This window comes from Juglans regia, chromosome 8 (genome assembly GCF_001411555.2).
Source record: "Juglans regia cultivar Chandler chromosome 8, Walnut 2.0, whole genome shotgun sequence".
NCBI lineage: Eukaryota > Viridiplantae > Streptophyta > Magnoliopsida > Fagales > Juglandaceae > Juglans > Juglans regia.
The window spans coordinates 4287191-4308134 of record NC_049908.1 but is presented as its reverse complement, the minus strand read 5'-3'; the positions used below and the strand labels follow the sequence as shown (position 1 = coordinate 4308134).

The following is a 20944-nucleotide window of genomic DNA, read 5'->3' as shown; positions in this document are numbered from 1 at the left end:
TGGTTGTAAAAATTGATATTTTTTCTATGGTATTGGATTCTTTAATATTTTACCTCAAGGTTTTCAATTCTCTTCAAATCAAAAGAGTGCCTGCATGTGACATACAGCTTACTTTCTTCCATTCTTGCAAAGAGCTCTGATTTTGTGCAAGTAATTTGGAGAAGTGAGGAACTGGTTTTTTGGCGTCACAGGAAAGGGGATGCTCAACTCGCAAGCACAGCCAAGGAAACTCGTGGTGGATTGAGAAAGTAGTACATCAAGGCGAACTGTGTATGTCATGTTTACGATATTTATTGGTTCTATTTTTACTGTAAATGGGATAGTGAGGCTGTTGGTAAAACTTAGGCTAGCTGTTATATTTTCCACCAGTTTGCATTTATTATGAATAGTCAATTATTACAATGCTTTTATTTTTTCGAACTTGGGTAAGCTGTCTTGGTGTCAAGTTTTAACTTGAAGTCGAGTTGCATGCATGCAATGTCTGCAATTGTCGCTTTCCTAATTCATCTGCATCATGGTGCTGAAATGGATTTCAGATGGGAAGATAATGACTGCGGTCGACGGTTATGGTCCTGCAGGAATGATGACTTAACGATGAGATGTCATTCGTAGAGGCGGCAGCAGAAGCCAGCAGGTCTTTTCGAAGATGGAATCCGTTTCTTTCGTACTAAAATGAACTTTAGAATGATTAGACAGGACGTCAAAATGACATGAATTTGGGGCTTATTTTCTCTCGATTGACCTGCTGAAGTGAGGGATCGAAGTGTACTGATTGTGTGCTCGCTGAATAATCTGTGTCACTACAGTGTGAAATGGTTTGGCAGGGAGCTGAGCTTGAAACGAGTGGCTCGAGACTTGTGAGAGAGTGAACTCTGCCAAACAGTTGTGGTGAGGAGCTTGTGTTTTCATCCTGTTTTTGATGTACTATTTTTTAATGGGCGGTGGTACGTTCTTCTAGCTAGGCCCTGTTTTTGTTTCGTCATTTCGTGTACCTTCTAGTTCTGTTGTTGTCTTTGTTTTCTTCTTTCGTGAGTTCTGAACCAGAACAATAGCCATTTTCTTCGAGTCGTGCCCTTGGTACGTTCGCTCGTGTTTGGTCTCTTCAATGAGAGTACTTGGGAAATATTATTGAAGTCCAAATTCAGAATCCGAGGCGAATCCAGTGAAGTTGAGGTGATTTCATGGAAGCAAGCTAGAGCTTCATTTCACAGTACAATTATTCATTTCTGTAAATCATTCCCGCACTTCCCGCTAAGAAGTACAATTATTCATCTCTATATTATATAATCCTCGATTCAAGTATTCTGATCATGTTGATCGATTAGATTATCGTTTCCAGCTAATTAAAATAAATATCAACCATCTTCTTCGCCATCACTCGTTAATGAAATGGGAGAAAAGTTTTGGAAAAAATAAAAAAGATATCAAAAGTTTTGGGTTTTTATTTTTTATTTTTGGAACTTATTCCCCAAGGGCATCCTGCATATCTGTCGAAAAGAACTTAAATCTCGGATGGGTTTGATGTGAGCAAAAAAAATAAAATAAATCATATTCCATGAGAAAGGGTGGTCATGTCCAAAAAGGGAAAAATATTGAAATAAAATGTTTCGATCAAAGAAATCTATATCCAAACTCCTCTGCACGTTTCGGTTGGTTATACAGTAGAGATAAGTTAAAAATTAAAAATAAAATAAAATATTATTAAAATATAATTTTTTTAATATAATTTATATTTTAAGATTAAAAACTTAATTAAATTATTTATTATATTTTATATAAAAATTTTAAAAAATTATAATAATTATATGAAATAAGATAAGAAAATTCGTTAAAATATAACCAAACCAGGCTGCCTACAGAAGACAATCATGTTACCAAACAAGCCTTTCAACTTTTCTGTTTCTTTTTTTCCTTCCGGAGGTAATGAACAAATGTGAAGCTCAATGATCAGTGAATGCTAATATTACAACAAAAACCGAGCAGTATATAAAGTACTATGCCTATTACTACGTACTGGGTTTTATTTTTTTATCTTTTTATAAATAATTTTTTCAAACTTCAACAAAAAAAAATTCCGTGTAAATCTTTATAAAAAAATAGATCCACCTTAAAAAAAAAAGTATATATAAAAAACTTGTATATTAATTGAAAGTTAAGATTAAGGCTTCGTTTGGATGATAAACATCTCTCAACTCATCATTACAACTTTTTTAAATTCCAACATAAAATATAATAAACAATTCAATTTTTTCAAATTTTAAAATAATAATAATATTAAAAAATAATATTCTAACAATATTTTATCATCTCAATTCAACTCAACTCAACTCACTTCAACATCCAAACGCAACCAAAGTAAATTACGTACTTTTGATACCCATGCAAGTAGCTAGGCTGTAGGCTAGATAGGCTAGTTAGTACCTTTCCCTCCATGTGGTAACCTCGTGACTTTATGAAATTGAGGCATCTGATCAGGTAGCATCTTATATATCAGCCGTCAGCTTGTCTATTTATTTTGCCATTAAATGCTAGCTAGTTATGTAGTGTCCCAGAAAATGACCACATTATCATGCATGCTTTGCAATCCTAGTCCAATGTGTGAGTATTTTGTTAGAATTTGGAACTGATGAGGTCAAACATCCTGTACAGAGAAATTAAGGGGGAGAAAGAGAGAGTCCCAAATAGGTATTTGTGTAAGAAAAACATTGATTTTGTACTCAATTTTAAAGATAATTCGGGTATTTTATCAAATTAAAGGCTAGCTGCTGTAATATAATTAATGATAGCATCGATCTAGTCTCCAAGTGGATGGAAATCAAATTAAGACATGACCGACTCCGTTTGGATTTGAAATTCATCTTAACTCATTTTATTATTATAATTTTTTTAAATTTTTACATAAAATATAATAAATAATTCAACTTTTTCAAATATTAAAATAATAATAATTAAAAATAATATTTTATTCAACTTAATAAAATTTTCTTAATTCATTTCAACTTATCTCCGAATTCTTCATAGATCAGCCCCTCGCTCTTTTTCTCTTGCATCACTTCATGCAGTCTTTGCGTGGCATTAAGTAAAAAATGGCTCAAATTTTCAGTGAATCGATAAGAGAGAAACAATTAATTAAATACACAAGGCATCCAGCGCAATTCTCTTTCTCTCTTCCTTCATGGATTGTTTTTTCGTTAACTTGTTGTCTGACATATATCGGCTAGCTCATGTATCTCCTCCTGCCCAATGGTGGCTTGGGGAAACATGTACATCATATTCAGAACACGTCTCTCTGCGAGGGGAAAGAAAGAAGAAGATGAAGATCAGGTCTTTCTGTCTCAAAAAAAAAGGTCTTTCTGTCCCACAGCTACAATACTAAAAACTACATGATTATCAAGATCTTATCGTACTATACATCAGTACAAGACAAAACATTGGTCTAGTCTGGAAAGATGGCAGAGAAAATTGGAAAATAATTTATGCATGTGTGAAAAATTCCAATTACGTACGTTGAATAATTTTTATATTAGAATACATAATAATTAGCCAGAAACTGGATGATTGCTTTTTACATGCCCATGAAAGCTGGAACAAAACCTCTTGAAGCTTTTTACATGCTAAATCACCCTAGCTACCCATTTTGAAACTCTCTCTCTCTCTCTCTCAACACACACGTATGAGAATTTTCCTTGTGAATGAGGTAGGGTCTCCTTTTTGCCTTTATAAACATCCACCTTGACCCCTTAATCAGGCAATCAACACCTCTCTCTCTCTCTCTCTCTCTCTCTCTCTCTCTCTCTCTCTCTCTCTCTCTCTCTCTCTGTGAATTATGAGAAGGTGTTCTCCCTGGAGATCAAGAGGCGGGGCCATGCGCATGAGGACCAGAAGGAAGAAAAAGCTGAGGCATTCTTTTGTTGAAAGCAGTAAGACGACGGTCAAACCATCCGTTCAGAGAAAGCTCATGCAGCTGCAAAGGATCATTCCGGGCTGTCTTGAAATGGATATGGAAAACTTGTTTCCAAGGATTGCAAATTACATTCTCTTACTAGAAGAAAAGGTGAATGTTCTTAAGAATCTGTCCACTTTATATGGGGTCTAAGGAGAATATATAGAACAACTAGTACTCCAAGAACATGCTCAGCTACAAGCTGGTTCCACTTGTGGAATTAGAAATGTATTAATCTGCAGCATGCAGCTATATTTATATAACTTCTTGTGCCCATAAAATATTAGTAGTGACTGTACGTATTTTACGCCGTTGCATACGTAAATAAATGCAATGTAACACCCCAGATCTATAATACAAAGAACACACAGAAACTCCCTTGAAGGGGCGCCTGGCCAGGCCGAAGAGATGAGAGAGTAGGGAAAAAGAAGATAAGAGGGAAAAAACTAGGTTTTCATATATTTCTTTGATAAACGTTGCTGCAGCTACAGTCAGTCCCCTTATAACAGACTCCTACTGCAAAGCAAAAGAAAGGCCTCAGCCTTGTACAAACTGGACTCACGTAAATACTACAAATAAAGCAAGTAAAGCAAACAAATAAAAGATAAAGTCCAACAGCCAGACTAAGCTGCGGCCCATAACTAAAGTCCCTCTTAAAATATGACCCACTACGTAAAAGGGCCTGGCCCGAGGCCCAGCCCAGGTGCTCCTTCTTCCCACGGAAGCTTCTACTCAAACTAAAGTCTTCACTTCAGTTACTTCAAGTCAGACACTTCTCCTGCCCTTAGGTTAGGGTTACCCAAGGGTTGCACCGCCTACAGGAGCTCTGATGGAGGTTTGTTACATACCCCCCCTTAAAACACCTTGCCCACAAGGTGGGAGAAGTCCTCTTTCAGTCTTGAGTACACCTCCCAAATCGCATCCGCTGCATCTTAGCCGTGCCAACGGGTAAGTAACTCTACTTGTGCATTATTCCCCACTTTTTTCATGCGCCTGCTAAGTATTTCTATTAGCTCTGGGTGTATAACTCTGTGTGGTTGTCAATCGATGGTAGGGTCGGTAGTGCCATGATTTTAGATCCGATTTTTAATTTGAGTTGGGACATGTGAAACTTTGGGTGAATCCGAGATGATGGAGGGAGATCTAGCTTGTACGCAGCATTGCCTATTTTCTGCAGAATCTGAAATGGTCCAAAGAATCGAGGTGCTAGTTTGAGGCTACGGCGGTGGGCTATGCTTGTTTGACGGTACGGCTACAACTTGAGCTAAACCCATTCGCCCACTTAAAATACCCGCTCTTTTCTTTTATAAGTCTGAATACCTTTTCATGTGATTTTGGGCCTGTTGTATGTTGTGTTTGAGAAGCTTGGTGATGTGATCTCTGTTGCGTAAGGTTTGGTCTATTAAGTCCACACAAGCTGTGCCAGGGATGTAGTCTAGGATCTGGGGTGGTGGGTAGCCATAGAGTGCCTCAAATGGCGTAAGTTTAATGGAAAAGTGCTGAATGGAATTATACCATCACTCAGTGAGGGGAATCCATAGGGACTAGTCCCTTGGTCTGTCGCCCGTAAAACATCTCAAATAATTTTCCATGATTTTGTTGACTGCTTCTGTTTGACCGTCCGTCTGGGGGTGATATGCAGTGCTCATTGCCATTTGAACCCCTGCAATGAAAAGAGCTCTTGCCAAAAGTGACTAGTAAAAGTATTGTCTCTGTCAGAAACAATACATACTGGTAGTCCGTGCAACTTGAATATATTTTTTAGAAATAGTTCAGCCACTATCTTGGCGGTGTAAGGATGCTTTAATGGCACGAAGTGGCTGTACTTAGTCAAATGGTCAATCACAATCCATAGGCTATTATAGTTGTGGGAGTTGGGCAGTTCGTCAATGAAGTCCATCATTATGTGTGTCTACGGTTGGGAGGGGATGGGTAATAGCTGCAATAAACCACTTGGCAAAGAGTTATCTGTTTTGACTCTTTGTCAAAGATCACATGCCCTAATGAATTGTTTTAGATCCTTTTTCATCCCAGACCAATAGAAGTCATTCCGCATCCTGTGAACAAATTTGTCATACCCTGAGTGTCCACCCCATGGACTGCTATGGGATAATTCCAGCAGCCTTTTTTTGAATTCATCATTGTTTGGGATATACAACCTGTTTTTCTATAGCAGTAGGTCTTCTCTCAAGGCATAGTTGGAACTCAAACTACTACAAGAGTAATCTTCAAGGAGGGTTTTGAAGTGTGCATCTTCACTATAGGCCCGTTTTAATTCCTCCACCCACTCCACATTAGGAAAGGTAATCAACATAAGTTCAGCAACGTTTGGCTACCATTCAAACTCTAACTTGAAATGCTCTAACGGTTGTGTCCAATGTATATATGTTCAAACGTTTAATGATCGTTTGAACGGTTAGTATTTTCATAGAGTATATTAATTTAAAACCAAATAGATATTTATATTTTAAAAATACATTACAAATTGTTCAATATAAATAAAATTAATCTAATAAGTCAGAACTAAATAAATAAAATAGTAATGATACTAATAATATTATCAGTACAGAATTTTATAAATCCTAAAATTTATGCTAAACAGGAAAATCAATTGATTGGAGGCCTGAATTGTTGCATAAGCATATGCATTTGGAGTTGCATCTCTCTTTATTGATCTTCTTGTTGTTTTATGTGCATCTTCATGTCTGCTTATTTCATCAATCAAGCCTTTAACTCATTCTGTTTTGCAATCAATTATTCGATCTTAGAATTCACATTTTCTAACGCAATGATAGTAGTACTAGATGTTGATGAAGAGTCTAAAGACTTTACACAGCGACCTAAACCCATCAAATATCCTGAACGTTGACCCAGAACTTGTGTAAAAATTTCAACATCACTTGTTGATGAATTCTGATCTGATGCAGTTTCAAAACAAAGGGCAACCATTTTATCCTACACAACATAAAAAATTAATATTGAGACAATAATTTAAATATATTTAATTAAAACAAATTATAATACTTACATAATTCTCACGAGCATTGGGATGAGTCCACTCTCCATTACTATTAGTATGTGATGTAGCATATAATTTTGTCAGATCATAATTGGTGTTTGACTCTTGCTATAAAAGACATTGTTAAAATATAAAATCAATATTAACATTAGTACCTCAAAAAAAAAAACTATACAAAATTAAAAAAAAAGTAAGTACATTACCAATTTCAGAGAGAGACAATAAAAAGATCTTGAGCCTGCATGATGATGAATATTCAACTTCGATCTATTTATTTTGTTTATAGAACTCCGCTCTTGCATAGAAGTTATAAAAATTAGTAAGTGAAAATTATAAATAGAACACATAAAGAATTTATTTAATTTATCTTATATGATGGATCCTCAAACATGGCGTAAAGTTTTTCCCAATCTTCAGTCGGATATCATGAAAAGGATGCTGGCGTGCATATTCTTTGTTCTCGTATTTCTTTTAATGCTGGTGACACATTGTCTTATACTTTCAGAATGCATTACACATTGCTCATCGATAGTCTTACGCTCATCTTTCCGACCAGAATTTAGTTCGAATTCATCATTAAAAAAGTATATACACAAAGATATTCTCATTTAGAATATTAAATAATATCAATATAAATTTATTATTTTAATAATACGTACCAAACAACATTTCTTTATAAGCTCTTTCACATCTTGCAGGATTTTATACCACGAACTCATAACCAAAGGTGCATAAGTCCATGTAATAGCACCCACATATGATGCAAGTCAAGCTGGTTGTTGTCCCTCACCTCCGGTATATTCAGTAGGAATGTTAACCTTAATCTTATACACTTTATGATATTTTTCCAACGTCACGCCTCTAGTACTGCCTCGTCTGTGATGAGATTATACTGTTATCTCTATAAAATAATATTTAGTTATTTACCTGGTATCAATTATTAATTATTTTAATTAAAAAAATGAGTATTAGCTATTTACCTTATTACATAGAGTCAATCTCTAATGGTGAGTCAGATGGAGAGCATGAAAGAGGTGGAGATGGGATGTGAACTTCCTTCCTCTTTGGTGGCATGATTGTGAGATACTGTGTAATGTGAACATAAAACCAATCAATCATCTGTATCAATTTCATCTATAGATTCGCTTTCATCATCTATAGATACTTCAGATGACTCGACAATTGATCAACTGTCGCATCAACTATTTCAGCCTCAATATCTTCCCTATGTAAGGAGATCATATCATACTGGTTCAAATCCACAAATAAATTAAAGATAGGTTGACTCTCTTGGTATGTTTTTTGAGTAGAGGGCAATGTTTTGAATACCGTACCGAAAGTCGTATCGGTCAAGACACTGGAACGAAATATTTCGATACTAGTACCGATTTTTGTACCGTTTCGGTATAATCGATATATGAATAAATTATATATAAATAGATATATATATATTATAAATTGCCTAGTCTAAATTGGGGGTCAAAAAATAAACCTGTAGTTTGAAAAAAATGAAAAAAAAATTGAAGGCCGAAATATAGACCGGTACAGGCTGAAATTGAGGCCGGTACGGCCGGTATTTAGGTCGGTACCAAACGTATATGGTACCTGTACCGGCCCAGTGGCTAGTACGACAAATATCAGCCATACCGGCTGGTACGGTACAAGATTAAAAACAGTGATAGAGGGATCTTCTTCTTTTTCATCTTGTCCCTCTGCCTCAGAGATAACGTCATATATATTTTTAGGAGAAATTTGTACTACTTGTCATTGATTAATTTCCTAACTCATAATCGTCTAAAAAGAATACTTGAGATGCTTGAGAAACCAAAATAAAAAGATCATATTCATACTATTTTTTTGATGTATTAATTAATACTAAAAAAATATTTATCGTGACGTTTTCCCTTTTAAGGATTGCAAATCCCACCAATCACACTTAAATATATAAATCAAAAGTTCTCTCACATATTTCATTCCAATTCTATCTATGATAACTCCATAGAAATCAACGTTGTCTGATCATAACTCCCTTTGACAATGATACCACTATTTTGTGTTTTTGTATAAAGTTTTCGATCAATTTTATGATACCTACCTCCTCGAGAAATACATGCAGAATATTGAGCAGCGCGTTTCGATGGGCCACACACAAGTGCATATAGTTCGTCTGATATATCATTCGGATTACTCGTATGTATTTGTACAACCTACATATTAAATAAAGCATAAACATTCAACCGTGAACAATCCAATCTATGTTTTAATGTAATGCAAAATCGTCTCTGTATTAATGTTATTACCCGTTGTTTGAACCATTTCGGGAACTCCTATTCATGTCTTTGGTTTATATCATTTACCCACAGTTCTTTGAGCACGTTAATATGATTACTGAAATTAAACATTACCAACAATAAATATATTCGTATAATTGTTTAATAAGTAAATTATAATATTAATTAACAATTAATTTGAACTTATTTCAAGTGGCTCTCTATCTCAGGGTAATTGTTTAGCACTTACCACTGAACTTTCTTGAACTTCATTCCACACAAATTATAACCACACTAAGCACCAAGTAGACGTACTTGTTGAAAAAATACAAAAAACCCGTTCCGTTGTCTTGCTTGGTTAACATCAAAGTTTCTTTTAAGCCGATCAAACATTGTGTCAACGCCATGGAAGTATTTGGAACAAAATGTATGTCACTCATCATCAATATATGTTTATGCAATTAATCCTTCTAGGCGGGCCTTGTTACCCACTGTTAGGGGTGTAAACCGGTCGGTCCGGACCGGAGAAACCGACCGGTTCGGTCCGGACCGGACCGGACTGACCAAATGCATGGTCGGTTTCGGTCTAATAAATAATAAAGTTTCGGTCTTCGGTCCGGTACCGGGGTGGAGATTTCTCGGACCGGACCGGACCGACCGAATAAAAAAAAATATATATTATATATATTATTTATATAATAATTATACAATTAACAATATAAAATTTTAAATATGTTATTAATAATTGTTAATATTTTATAAATTAACAATATTTTATATATATCTTAATCTAATCTATCACTATTAACAATATAAAATTTTAAATATGTTATTAACACTTGTTAATATTCTATGAATTAACTAATATATAATATCAATTAGTTAATTATATAGTAATTATATAAATTAATAATGTAATTTTCATTTAATTTATTATCATTGACCATATAAAATAAATTTTTATTGAGTTTGTTACCTAATCCATATTAATAAGTCACTTAATTTAATTTAGTATTTTAAATAAAATTTTTTTATTAATTGATTTAAAAATATATATATATGCCGGACCGGACTGGACCGATAACCGATAACTACCGGTCCGGTCCGGTCCCTATGGGGTGTTCGGTCCGGTCCGGTCCAGTGATGGACCGAAAATATTCGGTCCATCACTGGACCGGACCGGACCAACCGGTTTACACCCCTACCCACTGTGCGTTTCAACTTTCCAAGAAATCGTTCAATAGTATACATCTATCTATACTAGACTGATCCTGCAAGTCGAGCCTCATGTGGCAAATGCACCAAATTTAATTAACACAACCCGCACATCTCTCGTCAAGAACTCGCGAATACCAACATGCAAGATACGTTGTAAAATAAATGACAATCATGGCTTTTTAATTCAGACATTTTCCAGTCATTTGCTCGCATATACCTTGTTAGATTCGAGGCATACCTGTCCGGTAATTTAATCTTTTGCAACCACTTACAAAATGTAGTCATTTCGTTCATTGACAATGTATACCAACCAATTGACATATAGACAGACGAACCACTTTATTGCAAGTGCATTTCAAATCTGATTCCCAACCGTTTTAGATCTTTTAGTGAGTTTATATTATCATTTGTTTTGCCTTTAATTGATATCAATGTTCCTAACACGGACTCACATATATTTTTTTCAATATGTATAACATTAAAACTACGTCGCAATTTTAACTTCGACTAGCAGGGGAGTTCAAAAAATATAATTTTTTTTGTCCAATTCAACTCATTTGCACTTCGTTTTTTCTTCCGTTGTTTTTTACCAAAATCATTATTTCTGACTTCCATAAAATGTGCAATAACATCTTCGCCATACAAGAATGGTGGAGGGTGCCTCCATTCAATAGTGCCATCAAACATCCTACCATTTCCACGCCATCTATGGTCACCAGGTAAAAATCGGCGATGACCCATGAAACATAATTTCCTCACATACGTAAGCCATTCATATTGGGTATGTTTGTTACAAGTCGAACATGCCATTTTCTCCTTATTGATCAAACCTGACAAGTTTCCATAAACAAGAAAATCATTTATTGTTCATAACACCGCAGCATGCAAAGTGAACGACCTGTCTGTTGATTAATCAGATGTTAAGACCTCATTCTCCCACAAATCTTTCAATTATGTAATCAATGGTTGTAAGTGTATGTCTTTATCATTTTCCGGTGATCTCAAACCTGAAATGAGCAAACTCATAATAAAATATTGATTTTTTATACACTTCCACGTTGGTAAATTGTACGACATAAGTACAACTGGCCAAGTACTATGACTGGTACTTATATTTCCAAACGGATTAAATTCATCTGTTGCTAATCCAAGTTGAACATTACGAGGTTTTTCAGCAAACCATGGGTGTTCCATGTCAAATTTCTTCCAAACTTAAGAGTCCACAGGATGTGACAAAATATTATCATTCTTAACTCTAGATGATGAGTGTCATGTCATGTTCACAGCCGTTGAATGTGACATAAATAACCGTTGTAATCTAGGTATCAATGGAAAATGACGTATGACCTTCCGCGGCACATTCTGCTTCTCAGTTGTCCATCTTGATTTATGAAAAATGGGACACTCGTTCAGCTGCTCATTCTCTCGTCAAAATAATACACAATCATTGTTACATGCATGAATTACATTGTAATCAAACTGGAGTCTTCTTTTCATCTGTTTTGCTTCGTAGAAGTTGCGGGGTAAAATATTATCAGGTGGAAGTGCTTTTTTAAACAGCTCGAGAAACATATTGACAGCCGTAATGGATTTTCAGCACATGAATTTTATATGAAGCAGTCTAACTATAAATGACAACTTACTATGCCTTTCTACATCTTGGATATAACTCACGCTATGAATCATTCCACAAGAGGATAAAAGTTTTATGGCCCAGATCATTTGAATTTGGTGGGTCCGTATCACGTTCATCCATAAACATTTCCACATCAATGTTGCCTAGCATTTGCTCTATATCCTTTTCAGGATCGTCACCAACAACTTTAGGATATACATCTTCATCGATGTCTTCTTCTTCATCTCAAAGGTCAAAGCTTGCCAGATTATGGGAACTAGGTTCTCCTGGTAGTATGGTTGATACTTTGTTAGGCCGTAAAGTTTTAGTGGAGCGTCAAGTAAAGATCGACGATTTTTAGGATCTTCTATTTGAAGGCCGCTCCTTGACATCTGTATTCGTGGATCGTAGTTGGTCACCGATTTTGGACCACAGGGACGAGACGTTTCAGTTCGTGGCATATATTGATCTTGTCACCGACTTCTATAGAGGGCTTGGTGCCTCCAGTCTAGATGCTGAGGGTAAATATATTATCGGCATGCGATGTATTTCGTTCCCGTTCTCGGCAGACATACTTACCAATTTTATTGGTATCGCACGTTTGGAGACTGCATATCCAAACATAGTGCTCAAGGAGTCTACAGCTAGTGAGGAGACAACTAAGGACGAGGGCACTGATCCTGATGGATTGGATGGCCTCTTAGATGCAGAGGTGAGGTAGTTGGTTGTTGATCCAGATGCTCCTCCTTATAATGGGATGAAGAGCATCAAACAAGTTCATTTATCATATTTTTTCAAGATTCTGAACTTAATTATCGCCATGTTGGCCCTCGGTAACACAGGATGGAGGTTGGCATGGATAGGGCTAGATTTATAATATGTGTTGCTCGTATGATGCCTATCGACCTAGTGGGTTATATATTCACTAGGATGAGATCAGAGGTTTCATACGTTACGACTGATATTTTGCCATTTGGCCTCCTGATCAAAAGATTCCTATTATCGGCTGGGGTCTTACTTGTTGTTGTTGAGTGTATTCGGGAGCCGATTCGACCGATCAACACCTCCATCTTGTCACGGAGCACGAGGCACTCGAGACTTCATATTTGTGCTCCTACTATAGAGCTGGTCGATACTCAGACCATAGATGCACACCTGACTAATCATGGAGTATCGACCAGTCAGACATCCATGCAGTCCGAGGCATCGTGCACTCTTACTGCTGATCAAATTGTTGATATAGTGCGTACGAAGATCCAGATTGCCTTCGAAGGCTTACGTACAGAGTTCATGAGTGTCATTGATCGCATGTCTTGGACTTAGGAGATGATATCTACTCGATTGACACAGATAGAGGCAAAAGTAGATTCAATCCAAGATGTCCTCAAAGAGAGTTGGGGACATAGTATTTTATATCTTGTATTTTATATTTTGTTTTATTTTTGGTATGGACAATATTTGATGTTTTCAAAGTTTAATTAATTATGCATTTTGTCTTTCTTTTATAAATTAATTGTTGATTACTATTATTAATTCTTTAATTGATTAATTTTTTTTATTAAATTAGAGTCACCGTTCGAACATTAACTGACCGTTCGAAACAGGTGATTTACACGTTCGAATAGTTATAATGGACGTTCGAATAACAAATTACTTTCCTGCAAACGACCCACCAATTTTTCTCACAACTGCGAATGATTATTTCACTATGCACGAAATTTATCATCCCTAAGTATAGCGTTCGAATGCGTTCGAATGCGTTCGAATGGGAAGCATGTTTCCTAATTTTTTTGTGACAAAATCAAAATTTTATCCTTACATCTTACATTTTAGGACGATTTTAATTTCGTTCTAAAGAAAAATCGTCTCAAAAGTTCAAAATTGTTGAAGTGATTTATATTGATCTGCTGATAATTTAACATGGTTCAAGTATTTGAAAATTAGGGTCAATATTTCATGTTCCATCTTTTAAGTCCTCCCCTTCCTGCGTATATGCATCTTAATATCCTTTTTTTTCTATATTTGATACAATTGCCAATTTGCCATTAAAAGAGCTTTTGAGCCCTAGTGTATAAGAACCATTGTCTAGTTTAAGTACCATTGTCCAAAGGTATAAGTAATTTAGAGGGTAAAACTAAAAACAACTGCATGGATCGGTATATGTATAGACCTTATATATAATAATTAAGAAAAGCTATTTTGTCGTTTCAATGGTATCGTTTAAAAAAAAAAAATTATTTTTTTATTTAATAATTAAAAAAGTAATTATAAGTATATTGATGTATTTTTTTTATTTTTAAAAAATATTTTAAATATATTAAAAAAATATAAATAAATAAAAACTCAAATGTACGGTGAGATCAAGTTGAACGGTCTGAGCGCATAATAATTATGCACATGATCACATTTTCAGTTTCTTTTATTGGTTTTGTATCTTAGTCTCAACTAATATTTATAGATTGATGTGTGACAGGTTTGTAAAATTCGAAAAAGTTTCTTATAAAATCTCTCACATCATTTGATGGGCGCTCCAACAAAAGTGTCCTTTAATTTTTTCTTTATTTTTGTCATTATCTTTCGTACAAAGACCAAAGAAATTTAGAAGCTACGGTGCATGCATGCACCGGATTAAAAACCCTTTTCCCCATGCGGTACGCATATATATCATTTCAGGCCATTATAACCGGGCAAAGCCAACCGCTGATCATGAGTAGTACTGGTCCTATGATCTCTAGTGATTATGATATCATCCCTAGATAATGACTAGAACAATTTAATTAATTTAATAACTATTTTTTTTTTACCTTACTTTTTATGATTTTTCATCTTATTCTTCGATAAAATAAGAAAAATAAAACGGTACAGGTATAGTGTGTAATTTAGCTAGACAGCTGGATAGCAAAACACATAATATTTCTCTAGGTTTCTGGATCTAATTAAAAGATAACGTCATTGAACATCCAAATAGATAGGATCGATTCTCTTAAATTGAGTATATATCTGTTAAGAGTAATTTTATATATAATTGTAAAGTATATAAATATTACATAATTATTTTAAAAAAAGAAGAATGGTCTATTATTAAAAAGTACAATGAGATTAACTTCTAACATTTCCCATATTTTAGTCCATTACATCAATCTTCCTAGCCACTCTGGTTTTATTTTTTTCTTTTCTTTGTCGATGAATTGATAGCGCTCAGGTACGCCTAGAGTCTTATGTTCAGGACACCATAGACCAAACTCGCCAGCTTAATCCAACAAAGGACATTGTCCAACGATAGTCCGTTTAAATGATTACACAATAATTACATAATTTACAATTATAAATATCTTTTCACATTTATTAAAATCAATAAAAACAATTCAAATATATCCAAACCATGGGATGATACAACACACAGTGCCAAACTCCCTTCTGGCCTGCTGGCCATGATATGTTTCAGAGTCGATTCTTGATTACAAATTAATAAAAAGGAGAAATGATTTGTACAATTATAAGGTATACAAAGTTTGCTCACTCTCAAAATTAGAAAAATTTGTAATCCACCTGAATAATCTCATTTTTTTTTAATGTTGATCACTCACGTTGTTTTTTAAAAAGAGAGTGCAAAACTTGCATACCATAAGACTGTATATAGTATTAATACTCATAAAAAAATACCAGAATGAGAGATGACACTAATGCATACATACGCACATTGTCCTTCATTTAATATTAATTTTTGTATACGTGCCATTATTTCTTGCGTTCGTTGGATTAATATAGCTAGGAAGTTAGGAACCTCATTTGGTTTATATGGCTTGGAATGCAAGCCCTTGATTTAAGGGCATAATATGTCACTGCTTAGGAAAAAAATAATAACTAGATCAAATGTATGTATCATTATATATAATATCAAATATTTTGAAAATCAAAAGGAACCTAATTAGTAATTAATTAGGCAGTACTGGACTAATTCTAGCTGTAAAGATCGTACGTACGATAATAAACAAACTATATAATTAGTTCACATGGCTAATGATGTTTTATTATAATGGACTTGACCCTGATACAGTGACTCCTCATGTCTTGCTATATTTAAGGGTACAGTACTTCAAACTATCCACTTCCATCAATAGATAGACAGGATCAATTAATTCTTAATTAATCATATTATATGCATGCATCTCGATCGACAAGGAAGCCTCATTATCATTTTAACGTGAAATTCAAGCGCTAAAAATAAAAATCCGCATTATCAGCATGAGTGGAATAATCAGTACTTGTGAAGACAAAGTAATCTCTTTATCGATCGCGACATTCTCCTTAATTGACCTCAAACGTCTGGAATTGCGAGCCCAAAATCACCCTTTAAATATTTGACTAATATCTCATCGATCGGCCTCATTGATAAATGATCTCCCTAGCTATCTTATTTTCCCGGCCAGCATCCATGTAATTTTCGTGACTCATGAGTACTGGAAGTTGGAGCTAGCCAATCGATCAAATCTATCAAAGGGTTGGTGGTTTTGTAACTTGTGTGAAGAAGAGGGCTACTGTAGTCTACTTTTGGACATACGAAAGTGATGCAAACCTGTCCGGTATCAGAAATCGGGATTGCCCAAATCATTAAAAAGCTTGTAGGGCTGTAAACCTTTGTTAGGACACTGGGGGGTCCCATCCACGTGTGCACATGCGTGTGTTACCGTGTGTGGTTGAGGGCACAAACACCTCCAGTTAATGGCACCGCCGCGCACTCAATTTTATGCATGCGAGCTCTTCAATCTCTGCTATAATTTTCTACTGGCCTCTGCAGACCGCGCGGGTTCACTCCTAGTCTCGTCTCCTACTCCTTCAGGAGGCCGCCAGGGAGATCAGAGGAGAAATCAAACTTTTAACACTTAATCTCCATTTTATTTGGAGAGATATATATTTATATTGGCTAATATATATATATATATAAATATAAAATTGGTCATGGATATGCATGCTACGTGCCTGGAGAGGTGGAATAATGATTATAAAGTCATAAAATCCATGTTGCACATGTTGGACTGCTGCATGCTGACAGCGAGTCAATTACCGTAAGGATAGCCGTAAATTACGGGGGTAGAAAGCTCTCTACCTCACTTTGCTTTAACGGGACGTACGGTTTGGACCTTTTCCTTCCAATTAACTGTGTCGTGAGCTCCTGGCCTTAGCAGGATCAGGCCCCTCCCCTATTTCTTATTATTAAATCTTTTCGTATATATATTATTTTCTTAATTTGTTATGTATATTATTAATTTCTGACAGGCCTGTTATAATTCTCTCATAAACTTAATTAGAAACTACAGTTTTTGAATCAGCTGTTCACATAGCTTTCGGTGAGAGTGTATAAGGAAACGTATATATTATTTTAGACCATTCTTTGTAACTTTTCCTGATCAATGACCCTAGCTAATAACATGCTGGTTTGAAACGCAAGACATGCATGCATGGCTGATTAGGGTAACACATGGGAGATAAAGAGGGGGGTAGCTAGCTAGGGGATCATTGGGAATTACGAGATTTCGGCCGTTGACAAGGAGGTCCCACAGTCCACCTGATAGACCAAAGCCACAAATTAAGGCTACTAGCGCTACGACCCATTCAAAAGAGGTCACAGTTAAAGCCAAGTCTTATGCTCCAGGATTTTTCTTCATATGGAACCCATTCGGCCACGCATTAGCATTAACATGTTTTCTGGATCTGGTCAATTCCCCGGCCTCCCTTTTCAAACTCATCTGCATCAATGACGAAACACACTTAAAATTAACCACAAACCCTAATTTATCATTCAAGCGGCCTGCGAATGCATATATACTTTACGTACTTTCCCCACTCCATTAATTAAGGTGATCAACTTTCTGCATCGATCGTACACGATTATGCCCATATAAATAATAAAGAGACAAAGTTGTTCTGTGGGGTGAAGAGACATGAAGGAAATTAAATCAATATTGAATATATAACATGATGATATGGATAATATCTATCTATTTTAAGTTTGAGTAAGCAAGAATTTTGTTTTTGTTGTTGTTATTTACTTGCAGTTTATAATTTATACAACAGTATTTATGAGAAAATTTCCACGACTCGTTCCTGTAGTAGTCTCTGATCCATCCCAATTTACACATGTATAGGGGCCCCGGGCACGTACAGTACTCATGACTTTTGTTTGTATATTTTCCACAAGCTACAAATGTTAGGTTTGCATTACATTATATGGGGATCTTTATTCTTTACACTTATACAAATCTATGATTTTTTATTTTTTCATTTTCTCTAGGGTTTTGGTGTACTAGTGTGGGCCACTGGCACCATGTGCCTGCATGTGCTGTGTCTTTCTCCCTGAGGCCCACCGCTTTCTCTTCCTTCAGAACATAAATTGGGTTTCGTCACGTTCCTCTTTCTTATTCTCTCTCTTTCTGATTCTGATACACCTCCTTGTATCAACAGAACTGCATCACTCTGTAAGCTGTCTTTCGTCTAGTTGGGTCTTGGAGTGTCTCTCGATCTTCTTATCCAACAGAAGGTAAGTTTAGTTTACGAGTTTTGTTGCATGTTATTCATTACCTTTTTTTATCTCAATGAAACCCTAGCTAGGAGCACTCTATATATATATTTGCCAGTATCTCCTTAATTCTCAGAATAAACCATTTACTTGATTAAAATCCCGCTTATATGTCATATTAATTTCTTTCATTCTACCTAGCTAGCTAGGATGCGCAATCCTAGCTTACTCAAAGAAGAATTCCTTAAAAGATGGATAATTGGTCTTCGAAGATGCACTTCTTTAAAGAAAAACATGAACATCTTGGAGAGAAAGAAGGTCATAAAGTTTTCCGCAGACCTAGCCATGGCTTCTGCTAGAAATGGGACAACGTCGTGGAGCCGTGCCCTCATTGCCAATGCTACAAGAGACAATGATAACAGAATCCTGGCTGAGCGAATCTTGGGCCGGCCGGAGTCTAAAATTTCGGTAAAGAGAGTTTCAACTATTCCAGTCATGACTTGCAACAGGCCGAAGATTAGAAGCAAGAACATCTTGAAAAGAAGCTGCAGTACAGTCCGTAGAGTAAGAAAAACTGTGCCTCGTAAGGTTGTTGCCAACTGTATTGCAAAGAGATTAATTCAGAAGAGAACACATATTCTCAAGAGTCTTGTGCCCGGAGGAGAATTCATGGATGAGACAGCTTTGATGGAAGAAACTCTAGATTATATCGCATATCTGCGAGCTCAGGTTGATGTAATGCGATCATGTATTGCTAGCTAGTTCTTCCAAGCTAATTATGTATGGTATAAACAAGCTGTAATTTACTTCGTTATATATGTTTATTTGTTTTCTTTTTCTTTTTCAATTTTGCAAGAGTACTCTATATATATATATATATATATACATAATGTGTGTGTGTGTGTGAAGGAAAACAGAAGGTGGTTGGTAGTAAAGGTGATCATGTACATGAGATATTGAATATATGTATCGCTATGTAAGCGATTGATTCAAAGCTTTAGTTTCTGGCCTGCCTCTTCCCTCCAGGTACGTCAAGGCTGACCAGCTTCACTATGTTTGCGTTCATCTCTCAATATATATCCCATGATGCGTGCGTACGTAGCTCTTTCGTACTGAAAAGCCAATATATATTGAACTTAATTTAATTTGTTCCTTTTATTTCATGTAATTAAATTGCTTCTTTTTGTTCGCACAAGATTTTGATCTGCAAATTTGTCGCCTTTTCTCCAATGTGATTACAAAGAAGCCAAAACTCTATGTAAATAACGTATAATGTAATTAAACGTATTACATGAACAGAGAAGTGTGAGGCAAATGGGGGATTTAGGGTGGGCCGAGAGGACTTAATTTGGTGCGTTATTCTAATTTGTGAGTGTAATTTAATTAATGTACGTTCAGAAAAAGGAAACAATTAATCATGATACATGTATATATGGTATTTTTTATTCAGGGTCATTCGCTATTCTACTAGATCATCTGCCAGTTTTGGGCCAGAAATCGATCAGGTACGTACGTATGATCTGATTTCATCCAAAGGATTTTCATTTTTTTTTTTTTTTCACAAAAGGTGATTGCATGGTGTCTGACATCCACGAACAAGAACGCCAGATCAATCGACTGCACGCCCGTGCTTAGAGCACCTACCTGCATATATAATTCAATATATATATATATATATATATATATATATATATTAGGTAAAAGCAATGTGCACATTTACTTAGTTTATATTTTAATTTTTTTAAGAATTATTTTTTTATTAATAAGGACATAATTTTTTGACTTAATTAAATAACGATGTAATATTTATTTCGTATAAATTAACATTATAAGTAAATGAAGAGCATTAATAGAAACTATATCATGGTCTTGTAAATAAACGTCGTCCATAATCTTATCAAAGTTATTTGAGATAATTTTGATTCTAGGATGATGATCCAGCATTTCTCTCATCTTGCATTGCCTCGATAGAGAGGACATTATAATGCTTATGTTTTTTCTCCTTCAGTTTCTCTGGATCTGCATAAACTTGAATCTTCCAGATTTTTGTTGATAATTTTTCTGCAACGCTTTTAATATATGGTTGATGTTCCTACAAAAAATAAAAAATAAAAATTGAATAGCTTTGCATAATTAATTAAAACCTAATTTTGTTTTTAATTAACTCATTATAACCAAACTCAATTTTTGAATAAAAGTTTTAAAAGATACCTCTCCAGAATGCTCTATCAACTCAACAGCTGAACAACCAAATGCCTCTTCTGCTACTTCACCAAACATAATAGCAGCTATCTTTCTAGTATTATCGTCCAGTTCCAACATATGCCCTAGCATTTTAAATACATTGAATATATTATTTTAA

The 20944-nt window shown here is 35.2% G+C and overlaps 1 protein-coding gene across 2 annotated transcripts; it reads left to right on the top strand.

Moving 5' to 3' along the window:
* The first annotated feature begins 18483 nt into the window (after positions 1 to 18483).
* Positions 18484 to 19435, top strand: LOC109002480 (transcription factor IBH1-like 1). 2 transcript variants are annotated; one of them, XM_018980249.2, is made up of 2 exons: positions 18484 to 18603; positions 18788 to 19435. In XM_018980249.2, the coding sequence occupies exon 2, from the start codon at positions 18793 to 18795 to the stop codon at positions 19342 to 19344; it is 552 nt and encodes a 183-aa protein (XP_018835794.1). In that variant the 5' UTR covers positions 18484 to 18603; positions 18788 to 18792; the 3' UTR covers positions 19345 to 19435. The 2 variants fall into 2 exon arrangements, with proteins under 2 accessions (XP_018835794.1, XP_018835792.1); XM_018980247.2 differs by having other exon boundaries at positions 18505 to 18603; positions 18784 to 19435.
* Positions 19436 to 20944: the final 1509 nt, after the last annotated feature.

Bases quoted from the DNA above. Each gene is read 5' to 3' on its own strand.
- LOC109002480 (XM_018980249.2), top strand. From the start codon at position 18,793: ATGCGCAATCCTAGCTTACTCAAAGAAGAATTCCTTAAAAGATGGATA.